This window comes from Mus pahari, chromosome 1 (genome assembly GCF_900095145.1).
Source record: "Mus pahari chromosome 1, PAHARI_EIJ_v1.1, whole genome shotgun sequence".
Taxonomy (NCBI): domain Eukaryota; kingdom Metazoa; phylum Chordata; class Mammalia; order Rodentia; family Muridae; genus Mus; species Mus pahari.
Window position 1 is genome coordinate 90,548,776 of NC_034590.1, and position 19,989 is coordinate 90,568,764.

At 47.3% G+C, this 19,989-nt stretch overlaps 1 protein-coding gene across 3 annotated transcripts in view; it reads left to right on the forward strand.

The window, feature by feature from the left end:
• The window catches only part of Polr3e (RNA polymerase III subunit E), a 30,859-nt gene extending 11,555 nt beyond the window's left edge, over window positions 1-19,304 (forward strand). Inside the window, exons 1-17 of one of the 3 annotated variants that reach the window (XM_029538141.1) lie at window positions 587-698; window positions 1,136-1,218; window positions 3,626-3,733; window positions 4,008-4,057; window positions 4,875-4,994; window positions 6,126-6,211; window positions 6,505-6,549; window positions 6,634-6,725; window positions 7,563-7,683; window positions 10,435-10,516; window positions 11,819-11,878; window positions 11,964-12,121; window positions 12,540-12,601; window positions 13,094-13,617; window positions 15,256-15,333; window positions 17,250-17,375; window positions 18,157-19,304. In XM_029538141.1, coding sequence (XP_029394001.1) covers window positions 595-698; window positions 1,136-1,218; window positions 3,626-3,733; window positions 4,008-4,057; window positions 4,875-4,994; window positions 6,126-6,211; window positions 6,505-6,549; window positions 6,634-6,725; window positions 7,563-7,683; window positions 10,435-10,516; window positions 11,819-11,878; window positions 11,964-12,121; window positions 12,540-12,601; window positions 13,094-13,617; window positions 15,256-15,333; window positions 17,250-17,375; window positions 18,157-18,213 — 1,956 coding nt within the window. In that variant the 5' untranslated portion in view covers window positions 587-594 and the 3' untranslated portion in view covers window positions 18,214-19,304. Of the gene's footprint in view, window positions 1-586; window positions 699-1,135; window positions 1,219-3,625; window positions 3,734-4,007; window positions 4,058-4,874; window positions 4,995-6,125; window positions 6,212-6,504; window positions 6,550-6,633; window positions 6,726-7,562; window positions 7,684-10,434; window positions 10,517-11,818; window positions 11,879-11,963; window positions 12,122-12,539; window positions 12,602-13,093; window positions 13,618-15,255; window positions 15,334-17,249; window positions 17,376-18,156 lie in introns of those variants that run through there. The other 2 variants (XM_029538148.1, XM_021216951.2) reach the window with 2 other exon arrangements.
• Window positions 19,305-19,989: the final 685 nt, after the last annotated feature.

A 19,989-nucleotide genomic window follows, 5' to 3' on the forward strand; every position in this document is an offset into this window, starting at 1 on the left:
TTTAATCCCAGCACTCAGAAGACAGAGGCAGGTGAATCTCTGAGTTTGAGGTCAGTCTAGTCTACATGCTAAGTTCCAGGACTTCTAAGGTCATGTAGGGAAATTCTGTCTCAAAAGAGTCCTGTTGTTGTCCCATAGCTACTATGTCTTGTTCTGAACTATAGCTCAATACTGCACCACTACCCCCATCCCCTTTTAATTTTTTTTTTTTTTTTTTTTTTTATTTTTTTTTTTTTTCTTTTTTTTTAGGAAAGGGATTTCTCTGTAGTCCTGGCTGTCTTGGAATNATCAGATCCCATTACAGATGGTTGTGAGCCACCATGTGGTTGCTGGGAATTGAACTCAGGACCTCTGGAAGAGAAGTCAGTGCTCTTAACTGCTGAGCCATGACAGCAGCCCAACTCTGTACCATGACATTTTTATTAGAAATTTCCTTGGTGACTTTTTGTGTGGACTGAAACCCTAGTGCCCATTGGGAAGGACGCTGGTCACTCTTGCTTCTGGGTAGGGACTTGGCTGGGAGTGTCCCTGGGGAGCTGTGCTGTGGCAGTTTCCAAGTTGGGTGGTACTTTGTACCTTCAGGTAGAGCTTGAGATGGCCATTGACACCCTGAATCCCAACTACTGCCGCAGCAAAGGGGAGCAGATCGCACTGAACGTGGACGGTGCCTGTGCTGATGAGACTAGCACATATTCCTCGTGAGTTCCTGCCCCCAGGGTCCCACCGAAGGTAAAGGTTAAAGAGGAGTCTCCAGTGACCTCAGAGGCATTGGGTCCTTTCTGCCCTTTCTCTGGGATCCCAGTCATGTCAGGTCTCTGCCTTTAACCAAGAGTATTGTTGGCCTTCCCTCCTAAGTTGGCTTATCCCAGCTGATGCTTCTGGAGCTCCTGTCCATCATCATCCCTTGATCCCTCAAAGCTCTGGGTTTTCTCATCCCTTAGTCCTAGCTAGTATCCATTGGAATGACAAGGCTCTGAGTATAGAGGAAGCATTCCAGAGTTGCATCACAAGTACTCACCTTTAATCCCAGCCCTCGGGAGGCAGAGGCAGGTGGATCCCTGTTGGGATGGAATAGGGTTGGCCAGCTTCTCTGGAGCATCCTAGCCCTTGACACTAGTTCTCCTTGTGCTCCCAGAAAGCTGATGGACAAGCAGACCTTCTGCTCCTCCCAGACCACCAGCAACACAGCTCGTTATGCCGCTGCACTCTACAGGCAAGGTACCTAGGGCTGGCTAGACCCTGGGGAGAGCACAGGGAGGACGGCCTGAGGACCTCATCTAGTCTTACCTATGCTGTTGGCTGTTACTGAACACTAAACCATGCGGGATCAGGGCAGTGTGGAAATGAAAAACTATGGAGTCAAAGCACTGTGAAGAGGACTTTGCTGGGCACTTCCAACTTGGTAGAGTTGGAGATTCAAGTCAGTTTGCTCCTGGGAACACATATGCAACATAGCATAGTATTGGAGACAGGGGCAGAATTTTGTCCTTTTAAGTACATGCTACTTAGAACCAAGCAATCCTATTCATACATGGGCAGCATGAACTGGGGACAAATGGAAATATGTGTATATAAAACCTTGGACACAGATGTTCATAGGACCTTACTGCTGAGAGCCAATGAATAGAAACAGCCCCAAACCTACCACGTGATGCCTGCATAAACAAAATGTGCCATATCCACAGGACATCTATAAGGATAACAGACTTATCTGCTCATGTGAAAGAGCGAATCCCTGATGAATGTATGCATCCATGTGGATGATAAGTCATGCTCAAAATACTGCATATAGCCAGGCTTAGTGGTACACACTTTGTAATCTCAGCATGCCCTTAATCCCAGTGCTTGAGAGGCAGATGCAGGTGGATCTCTTTGAGTTCTGGACCATCCTGGTCTAAATAGTATATAGGACAGCCAGGGATATGTAGAGAGGCCTTGTCTCAAAACAGACAAGACCAACGAATAAACGATAGCATACTACATGCTTTTAATTTTTTTTCCTATTCCTGTGATAAAGCACCTTGACAAAAGCAGATGAGGGAAAAAGAGGTTCACAGTTGCAGTCTACAGACCTTCCTGGGAGGCCAAACCAGCAGGAAGTAATTAGACAGTCAAGTTGAGAGCAATGAATGCATGTATGTAGTACTCGGCTTGCTTTCCCCACTCTTGTCCAGGATCCTCTGCCCATTGTCACAGTCCCACCCACAGTGAGTGGTGGTCTCATTAATCACCATAATGCACCACAGACGTGCCCCCAGGCTAACAGTCTAGCCACTCTCTCACTCAGACTCCCTTTCCAGGTGTTGTCAGGTTGACAGAACTAACCATTCTACTACAGCCCCAAGGGCAGAGGAAGGGTGATCATGGGAAGTACAGGTTCTCTTTGGGGTGCTGAAGATGTGCCAAAGTTGAAAGTGGCATAGTTGCCATAATTTTGAGACCATATTAGTGTTTATCAAGCTGTGTGCTTCAGATGGGGGTGTCTAGTGTGTCAGAACACACTTAGCACATCTGTCGGATGCTCAAGGTACTTCATTCAGCACTTGGACTTTGCAAAGCAACAAATGACAAGGCTCTGAGAATAGAGGAAACATTCAAAAGTTGTATCTCTAGTGCTCACCTTTAATCCCAGCACTCAGAAGACAGAGGCAGGTGAATCTCTGAGTTTGAGGTCAGTCTAGTCTACATGCTAAGTTCCAGGACTTCTAAGGTCATGTAGGGAAATTCTGTCTCAAAAGAGTCCTGTTGTTGTCCCATAGCTACTATGTCTTGTTCTGAACTATAGCTCAATACTGCACCACTACCCCCATCCCCTCTTGAGTTTTTTTTTTTTTTTTTTTTTTATTTTTTTTTTTTTTTTTTTTTTTTTTGAGATAGGGATTTCTCTGTAGTCCTGGCTGTCTTGGAATTCACTCTGTAGACTAGAGTGGCCTCAAACTCAGAGAAATCCACCTGCCTCTACCTCCCAAGTACTGGGATTAAAAGTGTGCACCACCACTGCCTGCTCAACTGTTGCTAGACTTATTATGACTGTTTGGTCTGCATATGTGTGTGTACTGTTCGCATGCCTGGTTCCTGAGGAGTTCAGAAGAGGACATTGGATCCCCTGGAATTGGAGTTAGGAGTGCTTGTGAGCGACTGTGTTTGTGCTAGGAATCAGATGTGGGTCCTCTTCAAGAGCAATAAGTGCTCTTAACCACTGATCCATCTCGCCAGCCCTGGAAGCTGTAATTCTTGCAGCCAGAGACATATTAAAGGCCATGCTCTTATGGAGTCTGGTAGGGTCTGGCAACAGAGGGAAGAGTGAGTGAGTTGTGCATTGTGGATATAGGGAGCAGTAGGCATGAGGGTTGGAGACATGACATGGGCAGAGAGTGTAGGGAGGGAAGTCTCTGGAAGTAGCCTTGAGCAGAATCAGGCTCCTGCTCTGGGTGTGTTTAGTGTGTCTCGTTGGAAACAACTCCTGACCTGGTCTCCTGAAGAGGCTAAATTGGAATTGGAGTTGGATTGGTGGTGTAACGGAGTGTAGGCCGGCCTTCTGGGTGACTTGGTTTTTCCTTTGAGCAAGCTGGGTATGTCAGCTTTGGGTTGTAGAGGCATGTTCAAACCCTTCTTCCTTTGCCAGGTGAGCTCCACCTGACACCTTTACATGGCATCCTACAGCTTCGGCCCAGCTTCTCCTACCTTGATAAGGCAGATGCCAAGCACCGAGAGAGGGAGGCAGCCAATGAGGGTGAGCCTGCTGACAGCCTGTGGTCTGGATGAGCTCACGTGAGCACTTGACAAAGATCAGTGGTGGGATTCTTATTGACATGCCAGGCCCCTGCCTATTAAATGCCACATCTGGGACAACCAAAAAAATGTCCCCACCAATGGCCAGACATCACCTGAGGATTAAACTGCTCCACTTGAGAGCAGGGCCCCTTTCTTGGCTTTCCTGAGGGAGGGTTATGTTGGGGCAGAATGAGCAGTCCCAGCAGAGGCCGTACTGACAGCTTGCTTTGCAGCAGGGGATTCTTCTCAGGACGAGGCAGAAGAAGACGTTAAGCAGATCACGGTGAGCTCTGACCCTGGGCAGGAGGGAGCAGCATGTATGGAAAAGGCAGGGTCCGAGCAGAAAGGACTTCCCCATCCATGGGAGTAAGAGATGCAGAGTATCGTTAACTCCCCCTAGTTTGCTGCCTGGAGGGAATAACTACACCTGGCCAGCTGTTGAAACTGGGATAGCCTGGCTCTGTATAATTGCTGGGATCCTGGGGTGTGGTCCAAATTGCCTGGAAACAGGAAGGTACAGCCCAGGATCCCCAGTGAAGTCACAGAGGCTCACAAAATCTCATGTTAATTACCTTTGTGATTCTGCGTTTTTTAAAGAGTGGTTACTTTGCTTGCCACTGAGTTTGACTTGGGAAGATTTAGAATATTAGTCTTCCACTCAGGATGTATGAGGTCCTCCTATTTATATATATGTAGTTTACAATAACCATTGAAAGAAAATGCTGTGCAGTAATGTCACAGCTAGCACAAAAATGACTATAGGGTTTACACATCCTGGTAGACTGTCCTCTCCTGAAGTGATGTAACAGAAAGCTCAGGCTTCAGAGGTTGTCCTGTTCTCAGCAGCGGGTTGGATAGCCATTAAAACTTCCTGTACCTTTGTGGGTAAATACCTTCATCTGAAAAGATATGTTTTGGCACCCATGTGGCCCAGCTGGAAAGCCTTGGCCAGGGCAGATAGAAGCAAGAAAATACCACTCCCAGTTTGCATTAGCATCCCAGAGTCAGGATTCCAAAAGCAAAGTGGGAGGGGATTCAGTGGTTTTGTAAGATCTTTGGGGGCCACAGATATGGGGGTATGACCTCTCCCTTCTTCACAGGTACGGTTCTCCAGGCCAGAGTCAGAGCAGGCTCGCCAGCGCCGCGTGCAGTCCTATGAGTTCTTGCAGAAGAAGCATGCAGAAGAACCCTGGGTCCACCTGCACTACTATGGCATGAGGGTGAGCCAGCACAGGATCTGGGGGAAGAGCCCTGATGCCCAAGAGCCGCTTGTCTCACTTTTAGTTCTTTTAGTTCACCTTGTGTATGACCACTTTGCTATACCCTAGGAGCATCACGTTGTGTGAGCAGTTTGCATCTTGCCATATCTCACTTAGCAGGTGCCATAAAAAGTGGGAAGCAGAGAGCTCCTGTTCCAGTTTAGAGGTTTAGCCCCCTAAGCTGTAGGTGCAGCAGGGGTGGTATTTGGTTAGAGTTTTTGATGCACCCTGGATGGTGACTGCAAGCCAGACACTTCATCTAGGGTCCCCCACTGGAGAATCTACTGTCTGTCACATACTCTGGTTATTTCCTACCCATCCAGGGTGAGTTTTGAATATATTTGGTTTCCAAGGCTTTGTAACCTATTATCTGATGCTACACTCAGTAAAGAAAACAATTGGACATTGGCTCCCAGGTGTCTGGATTAGAACTCCCTGATCTTTGGGGGAAGAACCAACTGAAACCTTCCAGAAAAAGATTAGCATCAGGGGAGCCTTAGGTTCAGGGTCAGACTTGCAGATACCCTATAGTTTCTTCCTGGGTGATCTTGGCAAAATACCTTTTCTTCATTTTTTTTTCCACCCCAAGACAGGGTTTCTCTGTGTAGCCCTGGTTGTCCTGGAACTCACTGTAGACCAGTCTGGCCTCGAACTCAGAAATCCGCCTGCTTCTGCCTCTGCCTCCCAAGTGCTGGGATCAAAGGCGTGCGCTCCCACTGCCCAGCTGCCTTTTCTTTCTTAGTCTCAGTTTCCTTATCTGAAACAGGGATAGGAAGAGCCCTTATACTTGTCTGTGAAACAGATAGTTAGGGCCCTTATACCGTTAGTGTGTTAATGAGCATTGGTACAGAGCCTGACACATGGCGGGTGCTTGGTGAAGGCTAGCTTGATTTTAGTTCTTGCTGGGGTTTCTAAACCATAGATGGAATACTAGGGCTGGGATCCTAAAGCCAGGGTGGGTGGGTGGTTGAGACCACATTGCAGAGGATTTGTGGCTGTTGTGCTTAGGACGCTGCATGTGGGCCTGTGGAGAGCCTTGAAGCAGGGTAGTGGCTGGGGCAGGAGGTGATCTGTCCTGCCTTTTCTTCACAGGATAGCCGCTCAGAGCATGAGCGCCAGTACCTGCTGTGCCAGGGATCCAGCGGGGTAGAGAACACGGAGCTCGTCAAGTCACCCAGGTGGGATTAACTGGTGCAGGCTAGAGGTTCTGGGAAAATCTCTGTTGGGACTGTGGTCCCTTTTCTTTGTAGGCAGGCTGAAGTGGGGACACTGCTCCTAGAGGGCGGCCTGGCATAGGTGATCCTCACATTGTGTGAGGCTGTTGTCCAGGAGCTACTAGCACTACTGGGGATGGGGAGGCTGGGGATTGGCTTACACCACCCCAGGGTTCAACCTGGCTGTGCTTTATGCTCACATTCAGGGGTGAGGCAGAGTCCACAGAGCCTCTGACACCCCCTTCCCTCTCCTACAGTGAATACCTCATGATGCTCATGCCACCCAGCCCAGAGGAGGAGAAGTGAGTAAGGGGCTCTTGTGTCCACCCCTCCACTGTCTCCCACTATCTCCCACTGGCCTTCTAACTCAGCTCTGCTTCTAACAGGGACAAGCCTGTGGCTCCCAGCAATGTCCTATCCATGGCCCAGCTGCGTACATTGCCCCTGGCTGATCAGATTAAGGTCCTGATGAAGAACGGTGAGCTCTGCTCTCTGCCTCCAGGGCCAAAGCCCCTGCTCCCCAGAGTCTGCCCAGTTTGGCAGCTCCATTCTTGTCTGGGCAGATCAGTCATGCACCACTGTGTCAAGTCACCCAGGTGGCACTGGTCTTTAAGATGGACTTTTGAGCTGTTCTGGCCAACTCCCTGCTGCAGGAGTCTGAGCAGGTCAATTTGAGTTTTGGTCTGTCTTTAAAAGAATAGTGTGGATTCCTGGACACTGATGGGGCCAAGTACAGTTAGGGATGTCAGGTAGGACTCTGTCTTAAGTGCCTTACTGGCCTCTACTCAATAAGGACTTGCTCCTTTTTCTCTCATGTGGAGGTGCAGAACTTTTGGGGGTTGAGTTCCAAATTCTAGGCTCCTCTAAGAAGTCTTTAGGCCTGGATACAGCTAGGGGCTCCCTGCTTCTCCAGGCTTCTATACAGGACTCTGGACTCTGGAATTTCCCCAGGTTTTGCCCTGAGTTCCAGGGGCATTACAAGTGACCTGGGTTCAAATCCTGACTCTGCTTTTTCCAACCAGCTGGAATGTGGGGGGGGGGGGGTTCCAACACTTTCTGGGCCTGATAGTGACAGAATCCTCTGTACTCCTTAGTTTTCCACATAGATCCTGACATTTGTTTTGTGAAAAGCAAGAGGTCAGGCATAACATTCGGCCACTGCTGTGGTGACAGCTGGTGCCATTGCAATTATTCACGTTACTAGGGGTTGTGGGGCCTGGGATCTTAATGCTCTAGAAACATTCAGTAGGGAAGAGAGAAGGATCAGGTCTCACACTTTACCTAGTGAGTTGTGTCCTTTGTCTTTCCACCTCAGTGAAAGTCATGCCTTTTGCTAATCTCATGAGCCTCCTGGGCCCCTCTGTGGACTCTGTGGCTGTTCTACGTGGCATCCAGAAGGTGGCGATGTTAGTCCAAGGAAACTGGGTGGTAAAAAGGTAAGTTGCTTGGGAGTCAGTCTGTGAATCGAATGATGTTGATGTTCTGCCTAGTTGCGTTTTACCTTTTCCAGGACTCTTCCATTTTTTCATACTAATGTGGGAGTTAGTCTCTTAACTCTTTATTGGTTCCCTACAGTTTTGGCATGCATCTGTGACAGCTCTGCTGCGTGTCAATTGCTTTTTACTCTCTTCCAAGACAGCTCAAAATCTTAGAATATTTTAGCTGTTCACCTCCCACATATATACTACTTGTGTCTATATTTTCAGGCCCACAAGACTTTATTCAGCCAGTGTTCTTAGGCTTACTCACATGTCTGCCTTTTGTATTGTATTTTTATTCCAGTGTACATCTGAATTCCCATCAGGAATCATTTCAATCTGCCCAAAGAGTGCTATAGTATTTAATACAGATCTGCAGTAATAGCTTTCCTCAGTTTTTAAGTTAGTGATAGTTCTTTCTTCATGCATTGATGTATTTTCTGTGTGTGCACTGTACATAAATGTATGGGAATGTGTGTGTTGAGGCCCAGTGTTGATGTCAAGTGTCTTTCTCAGTTGCTTTCTCCTTTATTGAAGCAGGATTTCTTGCTGAACCTGGAGTTTCCCCCATCTTCATTAGTTTAGCTAGCCAGTTTGCCTTGGGTATCTCTTGTCTGCTTCCCAGCTGCTAGGATAATAGGTGGCTGAGTATATGTATGTGGGTAGTTGTAGGTGAGTATAGGTAACCTTGTAGGCCAGAGGAGTCAGATCCCTCTGGAGTGGGGAGTTACATGTGGCTGTGGGTGCTGGGAAACAAACTCAGGTCCTCTACTAGAACAGTAAATGCTCTTAGCTGCTGAGCTGTCTTACTGGCTCCCTGCCTGCTTTTTATGTGGGATCTAAGGATCTAAACTGTGGTCCTCATCCTTGGGCAGCAAGTGCTTCATCCCGTGAGCTGTCTCCCGGCAGTTGTTACTGAAAACCCACTGTCGACCTGGTTCTTGTGCTTTGGGTGGTTGGTGGCTTTCTTTGTTTTCTTCTGGTTGCTTTGAAGCCTTTCTCTTTGTTCTGGCTTTCCACTGTTGTGTTACGAAGTGTCTAGTAGGCATAGGCAGGTGGATTTCTGAGTTTGAGGCCAGCCTGGTCTACAGAGTAAGTCCCAAGACAGCCAAGGCTACACAGAGAAATCCTGTCTCAAAAAACAACAACAACAACAACAACAACAAAACAAAAAAGAAAAGAAAATTTAAAAAAAGAAGTGTCTACATTTGGTTTGCTTTTTATGTTGCCTGTGGCAGTTCAGGTCATGATTTTGTGGCTTAGTTTTCAGTAGCCTCCTTTCTCCTTTGGTTTTTCCATCAGATCATCAGTTCTGAGGGAGTAGAGATAGTCTGTGCTGTTATTAAGTTCCTAACTCATAGTATAATGCCTGGAACACACTAAACCAACCCCAGTAAATGCATACTTTAATTATAATGAAATGGTGTTATAGTTAATACATTAACCCCAGGCTTTGAACAGTGTAGTATGAACAATATAAAATGTGAATAGCTCTAAAATTCAAAACATTTCATTAAGCCCTTCATTTGATTGCCAACCTGATGGTAAAGTGTATTCCTCTTACATGGTGGTGCCATTTACTGGTAAATGTATCTTGCTGTTGGATTATTCAGTTTTCTTTATGGAAGAATTTTGTCATGGCACATTGCTTGTTAAATGTGAGGGTGAGTACTATTTGTATTTACACTGTGAAGCCGGGAAAGGCTGTTGTATCACACACTCCAGAAGACACCGACCAAAGAGGTCCAGGACTTTGTATATCTCCCAAGGCACCTACAGTTTGAGCTCTGAGACTCAGCCTGGCTTCTGCCTGTGCTGTTTTTGTCTTGGGAGCCCTAGCTGTTGAAGTATGGCTTATCAGCTTGGGTGTCCTACATATTGCAAGGATTTCTGTAAGCCTTTTCTTAGGTGTTGAGGCTCCAGCCAGATCTATCTTTGTGTCTAAATTCAGCTTGATTCAAATATGTCTTACTCACATGTTCTGTGCTGTGTATGCCACCATTCAGTGTGTTCTCTGACCTTAAAGCATAAGGCCCACAACATGTCTGTCTAGGTTTAGTTGGCAATGGGTTCTTTCTCCATGTGGCAGCCAAGGACACTTTACCAGGTCTATATCCTTGGAGTATGAGTTGCTCAGGACTGGCAGATATGAAGGGAAGACTTCCAGCAGAGGAGCCATTAAAAGGTGACCCTGGGGCTGTGGCTGGAGGAAGTGTGAGAGTCACATAGTAGGGACTGTCTGTCTGTGTGCCTCCATGCCTCTACACTGAGGACCTCTGGGCCCCGGGCACAATCTTTATTATTTCATGTTCTAGGGGAGTCAGGTCTAGCCTCTGACAGCTAACACATATCCATGTATGCAGGCAGGAAAGGCCTCTTGACTTGCTTCATCACTAGTTTCTCTTAAAGCCACAGACATTTGACTTGTGACATCAGTCTTCTCAAGAGTCCTGGGCTCCTTGAGGTTCCAAGCTCGTGTGTGTGTCTGAGCCCCTAACTCCTCCTTGGGGTTAGGCCAGCCTGTGATATGTTTATTGGGAATGGGTTGCTCTTAACCATGTCTTCCTGGGCCTGCAGACTTAGGCCTGTTGCCTATGAAAGGATGTGACCTGGACTGGCTCAGATTGTGAGCCCTGGGCTTCTAAAGTAGGGTGTGGGGGCGGTGGGACCACAGACAGGACTGACCAGCTACGTCTGCTTGTTTGCCAGTGACATCCTGTATCCCAAGGATTCTTCCAGTCCCCACAGCGGTATGCCTGCTGAGGTGCTCTGCAGGGGCCGAGACTTTGTTGTAAGTATCTAGGCTCTGGCCACAGGGTCCAGGGTGGAGGGAGAGATTCCAAAGCAGGCAGTGAGCTCCAGCAGGGAGGTCATTGTGCACTGGCCTCACTGTGGGACTCCAGTTGGTGCTCTTTTCTCCTCTGGGCATTCTGGGCTCATAAAGGCCCTGCTGGCGCAACCTGTGTGTGGAGTTCATGTGGTTGAGTGGTGTATTGCAAAGCTCACCTTGGTTGCAGACTTAAGTTGGGTTTTCAGATGTCATGAATGATTGACAGTCTGATAGCTGATAGCATAGGATCCAGAGTCCTGCCCAGCCACCGCTTTAGATGGCACCAGTAGTTCCCTTTCACCACTTATTCCTTGCTACTTTTCTGGAGTCTGTGACTTCTGAGTTAACTTATCCTTCCTTTCTCTCACCCTGCCCTGTTTTATATCTAGAACTTAAGTTCCTCCCAGGGTCTTTAAGCTCAAGTCTCTGGAATCTGCACTGCCCTCTAACCCTTAACATTTACACATTGAATTTGCTGAAATGTGGCTGCTTAGAGCTGTTCGTGTGGGCCCTTGTGCCCTGCACAGGCTTGTCCTGAAGGGAAGCAGTCCTTAGATTGTTGGAGGACAGCTGTGTTTGCTCTTCTGACTAGGTATTCTTAGCTTTTGGGGAAGTCCATCTTGAAGGGCCTCCATAGTCTGACCTGGGGTGTAGGGGTGCAGCTCCCATCCGGCCTCATTCACTCATGCCAAGTGCCCTTGGCTTTGGCTGCTTCTCTAGTGGTCACATACCATTGGGTTGGAGCCCACAAGTGTATAAGAAGTGTTACTATAGACAACAACTAATCATCCTGTCCTCTTGGCTCTCATTCGCTTTCCCCTCTCGAGAGGGACATGACAGCTGATGAGGCAGTGAGAGCTGTGGGAGCCGGAGCCTCTGGGAAGTCATGCCAACTACCAGTTGCTGCCACAGTGGAATGTCTCCATGGATGGGGCAGCACCTTGGTGCTGAATTCTCACGATGCTCTCAGGAGGTCCTGGGGATGCAAGAATGAACCAGATAGCCAAGGCCTTGTCCACTGAACACTTTGTTTTGGATTGAATGAGGCAGCCCAGCCTTCTTGGAGGAGAGAACACATCTGTAACATCTGTAAAGGCTGAAGGTGGCTTAGGTGTAGAGGCTACCCAAGGCACATACTAAGAAGAGTGGGACAGAGGCCCTAGTTTGGGCTGCTGCCCAGGCTCTGAGCTTCCCCTGTACCTTTGCCTAGGCCTCTCACAGGCCTGTGGCTGCCTCCTAGAACATGATGCCTTTCTTCCTCAGATGTGGAAGTTCACACAGAGCCGATGGGTGGTAAGAAAGGAGGTAGCAGCAGTGACCAGAGTAAGTGGTGTTCTTCATGACCTCAGGGCTCGCCATAGGAGGGAGCTTGGGGCTGGCGGTGCCTCACACTCCTCCTCCCCTGCAGCTCTGCGCTGAGGATGTGAAGGACTTTCTGGAGCACATGGCTGTAGTGAGGATCAACAAAGGCTGGGAGTTCTTACTGCCTTATGACCTGGAGTTCATCAAGAAGCATCCAGATGTGGTCCAGCGGCAGCACATGCTGTGGTCGGGCATCCAGGCCAAGTAAGGGCTTGTTGGGCAGCATGAAGGGGTGTAGTAGGCAGCCCTGGCCCTGACTCCCAGGAGCAGCACACTTGGGCTGCGTCTGGGCAGTGAGGACACTCAGGGTGGGCTGCATGCACTGCTTTCCACAAAGATGATCACGCAGGCTGACGCAGCCACACCCTTGGCTTGTTGTCTGCTTTGTTCTGAGGGGCTAGAGAGGAGAAAGAAAGGCACATAGTCTAGCGAGAAGCACAGGATTGTCGTTCTCTTTACACTGGCCCTGGGCTCTGGCTAGGGGCTTATATGGGAGAAGGCCTGACTGAACCCTGTGTGCAGAGTGTTTTGGTGACCCAATGCCTTGGGCTTGGGGGCTTGTTCTGTGATGAGGCAATACAACGTATAGGTTAGAGTTTAAAGGGTTTGTTCTTTTTTTCAGATTAGAAAAAGTCTATAATCTCGTAAAAGAAACCATGCCAAAGAAGCCGGATGGACAATCAGGTGTGTGTGGCTTCAAGGCTGGGTAGGCTTCCAGCTTGGTCCCTGGCCCAGAAGGGGCCCTTTTTGTGATCAGGCCCAGAAAAGGGCCATGTTATTTTCAAAGTTCATCCTTTCTGTGCTGACCTTTCTTCTATCTCCACCCCACCACCAAGTTAGCTATTGCTTGTCCATCAGGACAGCCTCAGCCTCAGTGGTCCCCACTCCCACCCCAGGAGGGCACTGTGTCCTTGAGGGCAGAGTGTATTCTGAGACCTGTTGGATCAGCAGTGGTGCTATAGGAGCTGCTGGAATTCCAGCAGGACTCTGATTCTGTACCCACTTGACTTCTCCTTCAGTATTAGATAGCAGAGTTCCTCCTGAGCAAGGAAGAGCGGAAGACAGCACATGGCTCCTTGCTTCAGGAGCTCTCTTCTGCTGTCCCCTGCTCTCTGTCTTCATGCTTTGTCTGCCTGGGACCTGTGTCCTTCTGAACCATAGTGTCTATCTACACAGCGCCTGTTGGTCTGGTCCCTGGGGAACAGCGGGTCCAAACAGCCAAAACCAAGGCCCAGCAGAACCATGCCTTCTTGGAGCGTGAGCTGCAGCGACGGAAGGAGCAGATGCGGGCAGCCACAGTCCTGCCCAGCGTGCAGATCAAGGAGGAACCCCTGAGCGAGGAGGAAGCCGATGGGGATGAGCTGGAGGCTGAGGAAGAGGAGCCCATGGACACTGCACCCAGCAGTTGCCTCAGCACCAAGTTGGCCAATGGGCTGCCTGCTGGGCGGGCAGTGGGTGGGGACAGCCTAAATGGACACCCAGCTCCAGGCTGTGCCGGCAACCCGGTTGCCCGGGAACTGAAGGCTTTTGTGGAAGCCACCTTTCAGAGACAGTTTGTGCTCACGTTGAGCGAACTCAAGCGCCTCTTCAACCTGCACCTGGCAGGCCTGCCCCCGGGCCATATACTCTTCAGTGGCGTCTCAGACCGAATGCTACAGGATACGGTGCTGACCGCTGGCTGCAAGCAGATACTGGTGCCTGTAAGTAAAACCTGTGTTTGTCAGGACAGGGTCAATCAGAGCCCTTCAGGAGGACAGCTGGGCAGTCTCCACCTTCTTAGGAATCAAGCATGGGGAGAAATCTGTGTCTTGGCTCCATCTATCTGCCTTAGGGACAGTGGCTGTGAGCTGACATGTGGATAGGGTATGTGTTGTGTTGATTAATGGCTATGTGAGTCTCAGGGCTCCCTGTCCTTATCTGAAGTGGATGTGTTGGTTTTCTACCACAGGAAAATAATCTGATAGGGCCATAGGCACTATCAAGGCCTCAGTAAACGTAAGTCCTTTACTTGGTTGATATTTAGTTAGTCTCTAGGACATGAGTGGTACAGCTAGAATTTGAATCTCAGTCTGGAGGATCTATCTAATCTGCTTTTGCAGAAATCAGCTGAATACTTCCCCACATAGGGAAGCCATGGCTTTCAGGCTATTTGACCATATAAGCTCTAGCCTCTGTAGTAGGCTTGGGGGTGGTGGATGAGCCTCCTCTACTTCAGTTCCTTCTTGCATGTGGAGTGGGCTCCGCAGTGGGGCTGGAGATTGTTGCTATTGGCGGAAATGAGTGTTTGGGTACAGTCTGAGGGAAGCTGTGTGGCTCATTCCTAGGCTCTAGCCAGCCCAGGAAGCAAATCAGGTAGGGACTGTAGGGAGGTGGCTCTGCTGGCTTATATAGGGAGTATGCCATGTGCAACACCAAGCTCACAAGCACCTGTGATGCTTAGGCCTAGGCCAAGGCCCTTGCCTCTGTATGTAAGGAACAAAACAAGAGGCTCTGTGACGTCTATTGGCAGAATTTTCTTGCTGAGGTTTGCTTTTGTAAGATGCTGGGATTGGGTTCCTGGCTACCCCAAATGGGGCCAGTATTCTGCAGGCCAACTTTTCTATGTACTGGGCAAGAGAAGGATACTAGTCTGGTAGTGAGATTGCCTAGGCTGTCCACATGGACAGAGGATGAGGGTGAAAGTGGTGGTCTTTCCTGCTTGGCCATGCTCCTTCCTCTCAGAAGTGCTGGCATCTGTATGGAGCAGTTTGACCTAAGGGCCATTTTTATAACATGTCATGGAGAGTAGACATAAAGACCTAGGTTTAACTCATGCTTCACTCCTCTGAGCTAAGGACCTGTAAACAGTAAACATGCTTATCCTTTTGGCGAATGGGCAGGGCAACACCTCAGTGCCGCTTAAGTTCTATGTCAGGCTTTATGTGTTAGTGAGCACTAAGATCAGCTCTAGGATAGAGACGGTAGGCCACAATGCTGGCGTCTTCCCTGACTTCCTTTTCAGATACCAGGACTGTCATCCTCTTCTGGTTGCCCCTGAAGCATGCCGCATAAAAGGCTTGGGAGTCTGCCAACATCTTGTTTTAGCTACACTTCCTATGCTGTGCTTGTGGGAAAGAGCTGACCAGAAGCCCCAAGGAATACTAGGGAGGGGGAGACTTTAGAACATTGCCAGGTAGATGCCTCCAGGCAACAGCAGCACACTGATGCCATCCCAAACACCTGTTGGTGCACTGGCATTGCAGATTCCTCACAGAGCCAGTGAGTGGGCTAGGTGGGTTGAACTGGGCAGGGCAGCGGGTTGACAAGACAGAGAAATGACCAGCTCATGCTTGGGCCAGTTTCCCCCACAGACTGCTGCTTCCCCTGATGAGCAGAAGGTGTTTGCCCTCTGGGAGTCTGGAGACATGAGTGACCAGGTAAGGTACTTTTCCCCTCCATCTTTCTTTCTCAAGAGTGGGAGTCCTGGAAGATTGAGGCCATTAGGAGCTGGGCACCAGAGTACAGTTGGACATGTCAGATTTTCCAATCACTCCAAGACAGGCAGTGTGTGTTGGTGGTTTGAACCTGAACTTGGATGTCTGCCAAATTAGCACAGAATCACCTTTGAAAAGGTGACTGGTTTCCAGGAGTATGGTGGCCTCACTATGAGACTTCTGTAGAGCTTCCATGGGACAGAGATGCCAGGCAGGCTTGGAATCCATGTGCAGAGGAGAGTTCTCTGTGGTCCCTGACAGCAGGAATCAAAAGGCTTTTTTATTAGCTGTCTCAAACCTGGATTTTGGTTATTTTGTCCTGTGATCCTGACTCCAGTGTTTGTGTAGTGCAGCTCTGGGAGGGAGCTGAGGTCCAGATGCCTTTAAGTCATGAACTTGCCTGGATTCCGAAGATTAAAGTGTTTTGTTTTGTTTTGTTTTTAGCAGAAGTACCAGTCAGGTTGAGACAAGGAGTGAGTACTTCTGAAACCTGTTTCCCTATTATCTACCAGGGAGACAGGAAGGCTGAGCAGAAATGGTATGGGGCCTATCTTCGAACAGGAGTACTGAAGTGACCCTGTTTTTGGCCAAAAAAGATAGCTTCAGGCTTTCCTACTTAGCTTCTCTGATCCAGTAAGGAGAAAAAAGTAGTAAGTTCATTTAAAATCAAACAGAACCTAAAGAACTGTACGGAAGCTGACACTAGTTGTGCCTGACCCACTTGTGCTCCTCAGAGGCGATGGATTGTGCAGCTGTTAGCAGCTGAGTGGAGCTGCCTCATGCTAGCACACAGATGTTTCCCTCTCCTTCACGTGGGCTAGAGAGCCAGCTCAGGTCTTCAGGCACCTTCATTGCTGGGCCGTCTCACCCATTCACAGGCTCCCTTCTTGTGAACTCAGCAGACCAGCACAACCCCTGTGGAATGTGACATCACTGCTTCTCCAAGTGCCTGGCTCTTCCTGTGTTTAGAATCTCAGCTTCTCTCACTCTATGTTAACCTCTGATGGGACAAAAGTTCTTTTTTTCTGCCCTCAAGTACTACTGGTAATCATAAAACTAAAATTTTACAGGACAGATCATTTCCCCTGTAGGAAGAGGGTGTCTTAATCATTTCAAAGTTGAAATTCAGTGACATTTTCTTGTGAGATCTTTAAGCCATGTTCTCCTTTAATTGCAAACTGCAGAGTTTATATTATTCTCTACATTAGTAGAACTTCTATGTATTCTGAATTCTTTATTTACTAGACAGTTGGGCTCTTAGAGAATTCTGTAGGCTGAGAAATTTCTTTACCTTTTTCTATCCTTACAGAAATTTGAGCTATTAAACCCACTAGATGTCGTCTTTTCCAATTTTTTGAGATGAGAATTTTTCGAAGTAGCGTTGGCCGGCCTTGAGCTCGTGCTGATGCCCTCCCCAGCAGGGTTGTAGGTGTGAGTTGTCACCCTCTGACAGTCAGGTCTCGGGCTTCCTTTTTGTTTTGGGAAGGTCTATTCTCTGCTATTTAGTTTCTCTGTAGGAGTTTGGTGCATTTTCCAGTTTCCTGGATTCGGTGTTCTAGACTTTGAACCAATTTAGATACCTTTTCCCCAACCAGTATAAACTGGCTGCTTCTGCTTGCTTTCTTCTTATATGTCCAAATTGCTCCTCCTGAGTTCTTTCACTGCAGTCTAGAATAGTGACAAATAAGTCAATCTTGCTAATCTTTAACCAGGAGTGCTGAGCCACAGGCTTCTAATTAGACACTGCAAGATAGGGCTAGGGCCATCATTTTGGGTCTTTTGTTTGGGGATAATTTATGTTTGAGATACTATTTCTCATACTAATGCTTTTTTTAAAAATTATTATTATTAAATTAAAGCATCGACAGGTCTTACTTGAAATATTTTCCAAAAATTACCGAGTACGTCGGAACATGATCCAGTCTCGGCTAACTCAAGAATGTGGAGAAGAGCTAAGCAAACAGGAGGTGGATAAAGTGCTAAAGGTATGTCCATTGTGCACAAGACCTCACCCAGAGTTTCTAGGCTTTGACTCTGAGCTGTTGTTTTAAGGACATTCATGTGTGGAAGGGAGTTGTGTCTGGTACCTTTATTCCTGCTGTGTGCATAGTAAATCAGGACAGCTTACCCCTAGTGCCCACCAGTCTGATGGCCATCAACTGGTAATGACTAGCATTGGTACACTGGCAGGAGAGTGAGCCTTTGCATGCAACAGAGTTGGGTTGGGCATGAGGAGTTGTGCATCATCTTCACCCAGTATAAGACAGGCTTAAGCTAGAATCCTGTGTCCTGGGCATCTTGCACCCACTTGTATAACTGCAGTACAATCCTTTTTTTTTTTTTTTTTTTTTTTTTCATTAAAAGGTGGTAGCACACTCCTTTAATCACAACACTCAGGAGGCAGAGGCAGGCGAATTTCTGAGTTCGTGGACAGCCAGGGCTACACAGAAACCCTGTCTCCAAAAAACATAAATCAAAAAACAAAAAAGGAATCTTCTGTTTGCTTAATGTGAAAACACTTTGACTGCTCTTCTGAACTGTGGTACATTTGTAGAAATGGAGCACAGAAAGCCATTGACACATTCCCTATTATCTTCTGTCATGTAGGTAATATGCCTTATTGAGTCCCTTTGTCTTGGAAAACTTGAAAAGTATTTGTTTTCGGTTTATACAGCAAACTATACAATACATCTTAAATCAGGCTGTGATAGCAACAGCTATCTTTCCTGCTAAAATCCCCCCTTAACTGGTTTTCTTAATTTCTAGGACTGTTGTGTAAGCTGTGGTGGCATGTGGTACCTTAAGGGGACAGTACAATCCTGACAATAGTAGCAAACTGCTAACTCCGATGAGTCCAAGCCCAGGGAAGAATGGCAGAGCCACAAGTAGTCTCGACTTGCCTCAAGACACAGGAAGAGGATCTGCCCACCTGGTGGCCTGTGGCACTGCCTGGCCCAGAGGACAGAGGGGCTCACTCAGCCAGTGGCAGGGTCAGCGTAAGTGAGATCGCTCCCAGCAGAGACCAGCGGGCCTTCTTTGCAGTACAATTTGAAATTCCTGATGTATTTTGCTTATTGGGTTTCATTCTCATAATAAATGTGAGTGTACACTGACATGGGCAGGATTACGAAAATCATGGTTTAATATTTTCCTCTTTTAAATGAATGCCAACATAGTTAAAGTTATGTTTACAAGATGAAGAGAACCTTAAGGTTTTTAATATTTAAAATGCCTAGAAGCCAATAATTAGTCTTAGAGTTTCTCTCTGCTAAGACTTCTGCCAATTTTATTAAACCAAATTGAACATTTTACTTTTGGGTTTCTGAGGCCACTTTACCTTTACAGCAGCCTGCTTTCTGTAGCGGTCTCAACTGTTTACACAAACCATAGCAAAACATTAGATTAACTCCATCTTCTCCTAATGTTTGCATAAAGGTGCAAACTGAACCAGGTAAGTGTGGAACAGTGTGTAAGTGAGGTTATCACTTTGATGTAAAAAAAAAAATATATTTTGTGTATTTTTAAAATAAATGCTAACACTAAACTGGCATCCTGGTGCTGCTGTCCTCAAATAGTTGCAGGAAGAAAATGTCCTCTGTGCTCTCAAAGCATTCAGTACTAAAGAGAGGAGGAGGCCATCACACTGGGTCACGGTCCATTTGTTGCTCACCTTGACCTTGTAAGATTGGTCTGATAGAGTGCCCTTGGGTCCTTGAAGACTGGTCTGCTCACATTGCTCAGGCCACCACACACATAGGGACTGAGTGACCTTAGCTGTGCTGCAGACATGGAAGTGGAAGGAAAGAAGGATGGGAAGTGAACACCAACTTCTTAAGAAGGGAAGGGAGCTAGCGTGGCAAGCTCCTTCTGTGGGAGTTACATTAAAATAGTTTTTAAAAATAGATATTAATGTATTTCAGACCCAAATATTTTAAATCAAAATGTAATAAAGTTTTTTTTTTTTTTTTAACTAAGTCTTCAGAATGTGGTATTTTACACTTCTAAACCCCTCAGCTATCTATGATTTACATGCTGAATTGCCAAACTTTAGCTGTGGTGAACATGCCAGACCATATAATCCTAGAAGATGGGGAAAAGGTGAGGTAGGCTGGGTGAGATCTGACTTTTGCCATCTAGTTAAGACTTTTTGCTATAGACTATCTTATGCAGCATAGTCACTGCTGGCTGAGGGTTGAAATGATGCTCTGTGCTCCTCTCTCTTCAAGAAATATCAAGACACTTTAGTATAATTTAGTAAGGCATCAATCAGGGATGTACTCTCAAATGAACATTTGTTAATTACATCATTTAATAGGGTGGCTCTTGGTAACTGTTAACATATATGAGCTGTTAACTTAGTTAAAAATGACCAAACCACTGAGAAATATGTCCTTACCATATCCTAGGATCCTTTTGCCCTTTGAAAGGGGAAGCCCTCATGTGGGCTGGCACAGCTGCAACAGAGCCCATGTAGGAAGAACATACTCAGATCAGTCTCAGTGAGGAAGGCCATGCATTAGATAAAAACAAAAACAACACTGAATTCAAAAAGCTCTATGAACTTAAGAAGAATGGTATGCTAAAGAAAAGCAGAGATGA